Below are 11,289 nucleotides of genomic sequence, written 5' to 3' on the forward strand. Positions count from 1 at the left end.
TACTTTTGAAGAAACAGAAGTGATAAAGCACATGTGAAAAAAACAATACAAAGGTGACTCCTTTCACTGTCAAAAAAAAATTGCATTACATCAAACAGTTGGTATGCATTATGTTATCCCAATAATTGCTTCCATACAACTCCAATACTTTGGTGCATCAAAACCCAATTACAAAATAAAATGGAGAAAATGGTCAAGATATTACATGAAACTATAGAATGAAACCTAATTTTCACTTACCTACCGCTTCAATACTATTATGTTTTGATTTATTGCAATTTAGAATAACATGTATTCGAGAGGAAAGTGAAGTCAAAAGTATCAAAATATGAAAGGAAAAAAAAAAAAAGACATGTCAATGTACCAATTTCTATAGGGATCGCAACTGTAAATATCATGCTACTAATTGCTCCAAGAAATTTTGAAATTGTTGCTTATTCGACCAAAAAAATCTTGATATTGAACATAAGGGGGAAGAGGGTGAGCACATGAAGTAGTAGATGGTCGATCTATGAGACATGGGATAACTGGAAAATAAAAGGGTGGCTGTGAAGTGCCTTAATCAAATCCTCAACCGGATTACATGGTTGGAAAGGTGGCTGCCAAGTTAACTGTTATTGGCATATGGAAGCAGATGATTAGCGCGGCCAAAAATGTTTGAAACCTTTCATAGTTATAGGTATAAGAGAATTAAATCACTTTGTCCCTGATTTTTTGGGATATCAGTTTTTTTTTTTTTTTTTTTTGGGGGGGGGGGGGGGGGATATCAGTTACAAAGATTTCCAATTTGAATGGGATTATTTACGAATGGAATCGGTAATTATGGAATGTTGGCTGATTAATTGGGATACGAATTGATTTAATTGTGGAAGGGAATGTGAGTGAGTGGGCGGGAAAAGTAAAGAGTAGATTGACGGTGGAATGACATGTAACAAGAAACAGTGCTTATAAGAGGATATGTGGTAGGTGTAGGAGTCTTTTATTAAGAATAGAGATTTTCAATTAGTTTAGATAAAATTTCACAATTGGTCACTGTGGTTTACAGAATATCACACTTTAAGGACTTCCTAGCAAAAAGTCATGCGACTGGTCCTTGTGGTTTGTAAAATTACATTAAAGGTCGTCCTGACATTAAATCTAAATTTCCAGCCGTTAGATTTTAATGAAAAAAACTAGTTTGCCCTTGTACCAATATTGCAATACACTATAAACCTCAAGGATCATTTGTGTAATTTTCTAAATTTGAAATTATATATATATATATATATATATATATATATATATATATATATATATATATATATATATATATAGAGAGAGAGAGAGAGAGAGAGTGAGTGAGAGAGATAGATTATAAGTATAAATTACATTTATATATGTATATATATAATTTCAACAATTTGATAATCTTTTTTTTATTTTTTGACATTCTGTTTTCTATTTTTATTTTATAATTTTAGCTATTTATGGTTTTTTGTTATGTTTTTATTTACTTTGATTTAAGTAAATAAACTTAAATTTGATAAACCCTGTCGAAATTATTTTTTTCTTTAATTTTTCTTTTTTGTGAATTGAAGCATTAATGATTTTTTATTTTTTATTTTTTTATTTTTATTTTTAGTTTTACGTCGTTACTATTGATATGTGCATATTTAGCTATATATTTAGTATTGTTATGAAATATTAGTTTGTGAATGACCATTGGATTCTCCATTTTTCCCATAACTCTCCATCAGTATTTAGCATTAGTAACAACCATTTCAATGTGTTTTATGAATGTAATAATGCACCATCATAATGTGCATTCATATTGTAGCTCATCTTTCATCTTATTTGGATAGTATAAATAGTGAGCCATATGTATTAGGCACTTGATGAATTCATCACAAGTATTGGAATAAAAGTTCTCTCTACTCTTATTTCTTTCTTTAGTTTATAATTTATATTGTTATTTGATCATATTTTATAACACGTTATCAGCACGAGGCTCTACCATAAAGTTCCAACTTCTTGCCGTTCTTGTCGTTGTCAGGTATATATATATATAATTTTTGTTTTCAAAGTTCATATGTATAATGCTCACAAGTTATATAATGCTCACAAGTAATCTTATGATACTTCTTAACTCACAATCCTCTAATATACAACTCTTTATTTTGATTAGTACTTTCACTATGGCAAACATTAGCAAACTTGAGTTTATGGCTCTTGGCATTAGTGGAAAAAATTATTTATCATGGATCCTTGATGCTGAAATCCACCTTGATGCTATGGGTCTTGGAAACACCATAAAGGATGTAAATCCTTTAAATGAAGCATCAAGCCAAGAAAAGGATAAGGCGATGATTTTCCTTCGCCACCATCTCGATGAAGGATTAAAAGCTGAATAACTCACTGTCAAAGATCCAGCTGATCTTTGGAATAATCTGAAAGAGAGGTATGATCATCAAAAAACGGTGATACTTCCTAGAGCTCGTTTTGATTGGTTACACCTTCGGCTACAAGATTTTAAATCTGTGAGTGAGTATAATTCGGCCATGTTCAAAATTACTTCCCAACTAAAACTATGTGGTGAGACTATAACTGATGAAGACATGCTAGAGAAAACCTTCTCTACTTTTCATACCACTAACATGCTCCTGCAGCAGCAATATCGTGAGAAAGGTTTTAAAAAATATTGTGAATTAATCTCATGTCTTCTTGTGGCTGAACAAAATAATGAGCTCTTAATGAAAAATCATCAATCACGTCCGACTGGTTCTAGTCCATTCCCTGAAGTTAATGCGACATCATCTAATTATAACGGTCGTGGGTCTAACCGTGGTCGTGGTCGTGGTCGTGGCCGTGGTCGTGGTCGAGGTCGTGGACGTGGTGGAGGCCGTCATAATAATCGTCCCAACAATAATAATAATATAAGTAACCACCAGAAATGGGAAAATAACAAAAACCCACATCCTAATGATAAAAGTGGTCAAGGCAAGAAGAAAGTTGAAAATGTTTGTCACCGATGTGGAATGACCGGTCATTGGTCACGTACATGTCGCACTCCAAAGCATTTTGTTGATCTTTATCAAGCTTCTCTAAAATATAAAGAAGGAAAAAATGCGGAAACAAATTTTGTTCAAAATTATTTTTCCGAAGATCAACTAGAAATGAGACATTTGGATGTCGCCGATTATCTTGCCAACACGGAAGGGACAAACGGTGTTATGAATGGTGATGGAAGTACCCAATTTTTCCCATAAAATGAGATGGATATGACATATCATGAAATTGTTGGTTTTCTAGTATCATTTTATTTTTGCATTATGTTTGTTTAAAGTCATTGTCATGGTCAAGAATAATATGTAGTTTTGTTTAATGTCGTTTATGATTTTTATGTTATAGTCGTTTCATCAGAAGAGATCTCGATGATTCTTCTCAAAATAATAATATATGACTTTATTTATCTAAGTTGAATATTTCTTATTTCTTATTATTTTATTATATATTTTTATTTTGAAGAGAAATATGGATATTCGCAAAAGAAATGAGGAAGATATATGTCTTGCAGATAGTGCAACAACACATAGCATTTTTAATAATAAAAAATATTTTGCTTACTTATCAATTGGAGAAGCAAATGTTAATACAATAACAGGTAGTGCAAAAATGATTGAAGGCTCCGGAAGAGCGAATATCATATTACCACAAGGGACAATAATTATAATTGGAGATACATTATTTTCATCAAAATCACCAAGAAATTTATTAAGTTTTAAGGATATTCGGTCCAACGGATATCATGTTGAAACAACCAATGATGGTGATGAAGAGTATCTCAATATTACGAAAATGATATCGGGTAAGAAAAGTCTTTTGGAAAAATTACCCGTATTGTCCTCCGGATTGTATTATACGTGGACCATTTAGATATTTTAGAAAGAATTCAAGGGGATATATGTGGACCAATTCATCCACCATGTGGACCATTTAGATATTTTATGATCTTAATTGACGCATCAACTAGATGGTCACATGTGTGCTTATTATCTAGCCATATCTCGCTTTCGCAAGATTACTAGCACAAATAATCCGCCTAAGGGCACATTTTCCCGATTACCCAATTAAGAAAATTCGACTTGACAATGCTGGAGAATTTACATCACAAGCTTTTAATGACTATTGCATGTCGATTTGGATAACTATTGAACATCCTGTTGCATATGTTCATACACAAAATGGTTTAGCTGAGTCGTTAATCAAACGCCTTCAATTAATTGCAAGACCATTACTAATGCATTCTAAACTTCCTACATCGACATGGGGACATGCAATTTTACATGCGGCATCACTTATACGCATCAGGCCAACTAGTTATCATAAGTTCTCCCCTATTCAACTGGTTTGTGGCCATGTACCAAATATTTCCCATCTAAGGACGTTCGGATGTGTAATTTATGTACCCATTTCTCCACCTCACCGCACAAAAATGGGTCCTCAAAGAAAAATGAGAATTTATGTTGGATACGAATCTCCATCTATAGTAAAATATTTAGAACCATCAACTGGAGATTTATTTACAGCTAGATTTGACGATTGTCATTTTGATGAATCAGTTTTTCCAACATTAGGGGGGGAAATAAAGAAGCTGGAGAATAAAATCTCTTGGAATGAATTATCACTTTCAGTGTTAGATCCTCGTTCAAGTCAATGTGAACTTGAAGTGAAAAAGATAATTCATTTACAAAATATAGCAAATCAATTGCCAGATGCATTTACTGACCCTAAGAGAGTAACAAAGTCTTATTTACCAGCTGTAAATGCTCCAGTTAGAATTGATATCCCAGAAGGAAAAAATACAACTACAAATGAATCAAAGGCACGCCTGAAGCATGGAAGACCAACCGGTTCCAAAGATAAAAATCCTCGAAAACGAAAGGGAGCAAATATAATTGATGGTCCAAAAGAGAAAACAGAATCTTTTGAAAAGATTAATGAAGCTCCAGAAGAGCCCAATGACATAACAAAAGAAATTGAGGTACCTGAAAATTATGAAAAGGAAGAGATCTCAATAAATTATGTCATGACAGGAATAAGATGGAACCGAAATAAGATAGGCGTCGACGATAATTTTTCATATCATGTTGCGTGCGAGATTATGGAAGAAAATGAGGATGTTGAACCTAAATCTATAGATGAATGTAGAAATAGAAAAGATTGGCCAAAATGGAAAGATGCAATAAACAAAGAGCTTAATTCTCTTACTCAACGAAAAGTTTTTGGACCTATAGTCCGTACACCAAGCGGAGTAAGACCAGTGGGATACAAATGGGTATTTGTGCGCAAAAGAAATGAGAAGAATGAAGTTGTGAGATATAAAGCAAGACTTGTTGCACAAGGTTTTACCCAAAGGCCCAGAATTGATTATGAAGAAACATACTCTCCTGTGGTTGATGCGATTACATTCTGTTATCTAATAAGTCTGGCAACACATGAAAAATTGGAGATGTGTCTGATGGATGTAGTTACCGCCTATTTATATGGTTCACTTGAGAATGATATTTATATGAAAATTCCAGAAGGGTTTAAGGTGCCAGAAGCACAAACTCCTAATTCTCGTGAAGTATATTCGGTAAAATTAAATAAATCTTTGTATGGATTGAAACAATCTGGCCGGATGTGGTTCAATTGTTTAAGTACATTTCTTTTAAAAGAGGGCTATAAAAATGATCCATTAAGCCCATGTGTATTCATAAAAAGATCCGGATAAGAATTTGTGATAATTGCTGTTTATGTAGATGATTTGAACATAATTGGAACTTCTGGAGAATTGGAAAATGCCACTTCTTGTTTGAAAGAAAAATTTGAAATGAAAGATCTTGGTAAAACGAAATTTTGTTTGGGTCTTCAAATTGAGCACACCAAAAATGGAGTTTTTGTACATCAATCTAGTTATCTAGAAAAGGTGCTTAAAAAGTTTTATATGGATAACTCACATCCATTGAGTACCCCGATGGTAGTAAGGCATTTAGATGCCAAAAAGGACTAGTTTCGGCCTTGTGAAAAACATGAAAAACTTCTTGGTCCCGAAGTACCATATCTTAGTGCTATTGGTGCACTGATGTATCTTGCTAATAATACGAGACCTGATATATCTTTTGCTGTAAATTTATTAGCAAGATATAGTTCTTGCCCAACAAGAAGACATTGGAATGGAGTCAAACATATTCTTCGATATCTTCGAGGTACAATGGATATGGGTTTATATTATTCAAATTCATCAAATGCGGAGTTAATTGGTTATGCAGATGCTGGATATTTATCTGATCCACACAAAGCTCGATCTCAAACAGGTTATTTATTCACTTGTAGAGGTACCGCAATCACTTGGCGTTCTGTTAAACAAACTTTAGTTGCTTCTTCTTCTAACCATGCAAAGATTATAGCAATTCATGAGGCAATCCGTGAATGTATTTGGTTAAGAAATTTAACTCATCACATTCGTGAGAGTTGTGGTCTAACTTCTAACAGGGAAGCTCCAACCATACTATATGAAGATAATGCGGCTTGTATAGCCCAATTCAAGGAAGGTTTTATCAAAGGAGACAGAACCAAACATATATCACCAAAGTTTTTTTTTACTCATGATCTTCAAAAAGAGCGTGACATCAACATCCAGAAAATTCAATCAAGTAACAACTTGGCAGATTTGTTCACTAAAGCGCTCCCTACATCCAAATTTGAAAACATGGTACGAAATATTGGAATGCGACGCTTTAAGGAAATCAAGTGATGTGATGATCAGGGGGAGTTGGAAACATATTGTACTCTTTTCCTTAGCTATGTTTTTCCCACTGGGTTTTCTTAGCAAGGTTTTTAACGAGGCAATTGTTCCAAATATCTATTATTAATCATGTACTCTTTTTCCTTAATAAATGGTTTTTCCCATGAGGTTTTACCTATTAAGGTTTTAACGAGGCATGATACAATCGTCATTCAAGGGGGAGTGTTATGAAATATTAGTTTGTGAATGACCATTGGATTCTCCATTTCTCCCATAACTCTCCATCACTATTTAGCATTAGTAACAACCATTTCAATGTGTTTTATGAATGTAATAATACACCATCATAATGTGCATTCATATTGTAGGTCATCTTTCATCTTATTTGGATAGTATAAATAGTGAGTCATATGTATTAAGCACTTGATGAATTCATCACAAGTATTTGAATAAAAGTTCTCTCTACTCTTATTTCTTTCTTTAGTTTATAATTTATATTGTTATTTGATCATATTTTATAACAAGTATAGATTTTTATTATTTATTAGCTAAGTATTGCAATTTATGGACAAAAGGTACTTAATAATGTTTAAATTGTATTTTCAGTCTGAAAGTTATGCTCGAAAGCAAAAGGAAGCAGGAGATACAATCGGCAGCTCGAGAATTGAAAAAAGAAGAAAAAAGAGTCAAATTGTAACACCCCAAATTTCATATATAGATTAAAAAACAAATAATCGTTCCAACATCTCCCAAGATCAATTAGGAACTTACTTACAAACTAAACTACAGCGGAAGCAAAATAAAATAAAATAAAGTCTTCAACCGAAGAGCTTCGGGTGTTACGTCTTTGCAGAAATCCTTTGTTGTCTTGTTGATCAATCTTTCTCCCTAGCCTTATTACTACCACTTGTTAAATACTTCCCTGGGTTGCGCACATTTAAAGTTTCTAAATGGGTAAGCATAGGGCCTAGTGAGTTCGTGTTGCACATATATGTCCATCAATTAAAAAAAACAGTTTTATCATATAGTTTCAATAAATCATACAACAAATATATCACCCGATGATATAATTTAGGGGAACGATTAATTATCCAGAGAAAGAACCAAAGATTCATTTCCCTTCACCTTGAGACAACTAATCATCCATTGTACTCAAGTATTTTAATATCCAAGGAAATGAGTATAAATCTCAATTCTCATCCCCGCCGATCACACACATCCGTCATGCTCACGGCGATTAAACACCCACCCGTTCCCACTAAACATGTCACCAAAAAAAACACGCACCGTAGATAACAGATCCAAAATAACATTTTGTATGCAACCATACTTATCATAAAACATAATGTCAATAAATAAATAAAAACCACATAATAAACCATATGATAAACATTTATGTGCGAGCAACCACAGAACACGAAAAAAACTCACCTTGCAACCAATAAGTCCTAACCGAAGCTTTGTTGCTAATCTGCACCCTACATTCCACGAACAAATTTTTCTAAGGCAATTGTCCTAGAAAATATCCTACACGTCCGTTTTGATTCAAGTATCCACATGTCTCATTCGGCCAACCAAAATAATTTTTCATTGACGTTCGCAATTGAACTATGCCTCTCTCTTTCCATCTAATTGATTTCATTTTTAATACTTAAAAGTTAAAACAATTTAAATCTTAAAAATACAAGACAAACTTGTGTCTCTTTTTTTATAAATAAAAGAAAATACATAGAACTAGCAAGTAATCAAAACTCTATACCTCATTTACGTAATTTTTATTAAAATGCAATGGTTTTAAATGTAAGAAAATAAATATTGATACGTCATTAAACTATAAGGACATTTTCCATAAATTCATATTCCAGTTTAAATGAAAAAGGAAGAAACGTGCATTTTCCCAAAAATGGAAGTTAACACTTTATCAAACGTATAAGGACTGATTCTGTAAATTGAAATTTCATTAAAACAAGTGTTGCAAGTTTCGATATTTGACACGTCCAATTACCCACCCAAATAAAATTAAACCCATAAACACCCTTTCTTCTTAACCCAAAATTTTAACTCATTTCCAACATTTTTAATCTATAAAAACTTTTAAATTTCCTCCAAATTGTTTCAAATAATTATATAAAAATCAAAATACTTCTCCTCATTCTTTTCTTCAAGTTATCCATATTCATTTACCAAAATTTTACTCTAAATAAGATGGAATCAAACATTTGTTTCAAACAAAATTTATTCCTTTAAATTCTCATGAAACTGTGACTTATTGGCTTGAATCGAAACATGGGATTGAACAAGACACAAAATGCTTACATATAAACCTATTTTAACAACTATAACGAGTTGAAACTAAAGAATCTTACCTTAATTTTGATCACCACTTCCGAAAATACTTTACGAACTTCAAACCCCGATTTCTACTCCGTTTCTCCAACCTTTCTTGCAATTTTGGTGGGGTTTCTAGTCAATTTTTCGAGCTCTTTATAATGCCTAAGGCATTGGAAGTTATAAACCCTTCAAATGGTCGAATTTATTTCCACAATGAAGGTAACGGGTTTGGACATTAAACCTCATAACTCTCTACTAATTAACTCATTAATCGTTGAACTAATAATTTTATTATAATGATATAATCTAATTACATATATATTTATATATTTTAGCTTTGATTTATCACACAAATCCTGAAGGACTCAGCGAGTCTGGACGTCTACTCGACGAGTACCCACGAAGGTTCGCGAAGCAAAACATAAAGTCCTTAGCGTACACGGAGTCTATTAGGGGAATCAGCGAGTCGGTTGGCTACTCGACGAGGAGCCTCTGTTTTCTGAAAACTATAAATAGAGGCCAAATTCTGAAACAAAACCCTCTCTGGATTTTTGAAGGATTACCTTGCGACTACGAAGGCTGCTGGAGCTCTGGAAATCGTGAGAGTCAACCTTAGTTTTCAATTCTAAGAAGATTAAAGGCAACATAAGCTTACTCTTTACTTTATCTATTGTTTTAATCATGTTTAAACTACTAGATATTGTTTTTGAGTTGCTTTCTGCTACAATCATGAGCTAAACTTTATATCTTCTGTTTAGGGTAGGAAAATTTACAACTATGGATTGATTTGTGGTTGGATTAATTATTTATTGGTGAATTTAGTTTTATTAAGCTTGTTAAAGAACCTTATGTATTAACCATCTCGTAATTGCTTTTCTCAGTTGATTTATGTGAAAGCATTGTTATGTGCCTAGGAACAACGAACATGAAACTAGGATTAACTAGAAAATGGGTAAATTAATGTGTGAGCTTGTGTGATAAACTATCAACAAGAGGTTAAGTGAACGACCAACTTAATTAACCACTACAAGTCATATTTAACTCGAATAATTAACTAGGAAATTTATTAGTTTAATCAACTGGTCATTGTTTGAATTGATATGTTTTCTAAGGATAGGTAATAGCGAATGTGAACCTAATCACTTTAATCGGTAACCAATAACAACTAATCCATTGCACTTGCCATAAAATCAACCATAGAAGTAGATAAACCGAACCTAAACAAAAGTCTTCTTATTATTGAATTTAGTTGATTTTTACTTGCTTTAGCCGTTAGTTATTTAATTTGTGTGTTAGTTAGTTTATCTAAGTTTCTAGTCTTGCAAAACTAGAGAAACCCTTTTACTTTTATTACTTGTTTTAGTTAATTCTAGTTATTAGTTTAATTACTGTTCCCTGAGTTCGATACCTTGCTTATTCAACTATATCACTAATTGGCAGGTCCACTATCTTTTGTGTGTCAAATTCATATTTAAAAAGTAGGATAAAACTAGTTCATTTAACACACATCAAGTTTTTGCCGCCGTTGTCAGGGAACCGTTCAAAAATTAATTCTAATTTCTAGTATTATCGATCCCTTGTGTGAGATCCATCTTGCACAAAGTTACTGCTTTAGTAATTTAGTTATTAGGTTAATTTTTACGTTTTTCTGTTGTTAGAACTTTTGGTTAAATATATTTATGTTTTAGCTTTGTACTCGCCGAGTGCAGTCGAAGCCACTCAACGTGTCCATCGCTGAAAGCACAATTTTGTTTTTAGTTTATTTTTGTTCTTTTTAAGCATGTTTTCTATTTTGCTTGCAGATCGTTTATGACCAGAGGATGAGGTACACCTTTGATTCCACCACCTGAAGACCAGGAAGCAACTTTGAGGAAAAACAAAGGCAACACCGTAGGAGAAACCGCAACATCAAAGAATTCACCGTTGAAGAATCTTAAATCTGTTTTTAGTAAGAAAAAGGGCAAGAAAGAAGGAGAATCAAGCATCTTTTCAGTGATGGATGAAGACCCGAAAAAGGAAGAAACCGAATCCGACGAAGGAAGCAATTTAAAACGATAACTAGCTAACCCCATGGCTAACATCGATGAAGTTCCCATGGGCGAATGGAAGAAAAGAATATGTGATGACACCGGCCCAGGACTCGTGCAACCCGCGATCCGTGCAACTACCACCTTTGAACTTAAGGGCCACAT

At 33.1% G+C, this 11,289-nt stretch overlaps 1 protein-coding gene across 1 annotated transcript; it reads left to right on the plus strand.

Moving 5' to 3' along the window:
- Nucleotides 1-2,537: 2,537 nt before the first annotated feature.
- LOC145002722 (uncharacterized) lies at nt 2,538-3,245 on the plus strand. The gene has a single exon (XM_078961934.1). It carries the CDS (start codon nt 2,538-2,540, stop codon nt 3,243-3,245), a length of 708 nt encoding a protein of 235 aa, XP_078818060.1.
- The last annotated feature ends 8,044 nt before the right edge of the window (nt 3,246-11,289 follow it).

This window comes from Lactuca saligna, chromosome 6, assembly GCF_052625555.1.
Source record: "Lactuca saligna cultivar CGN05327 chromosome 6, ASM5262555v1, whole genome shotgun sequence".
Classification (NCBI taxonomy): Eukaryota; Viridiplantae; Streptophyta; class Magnoliopsida; order Asterales; family Asteraceae; genus Lactuca; species Lactuca saligna.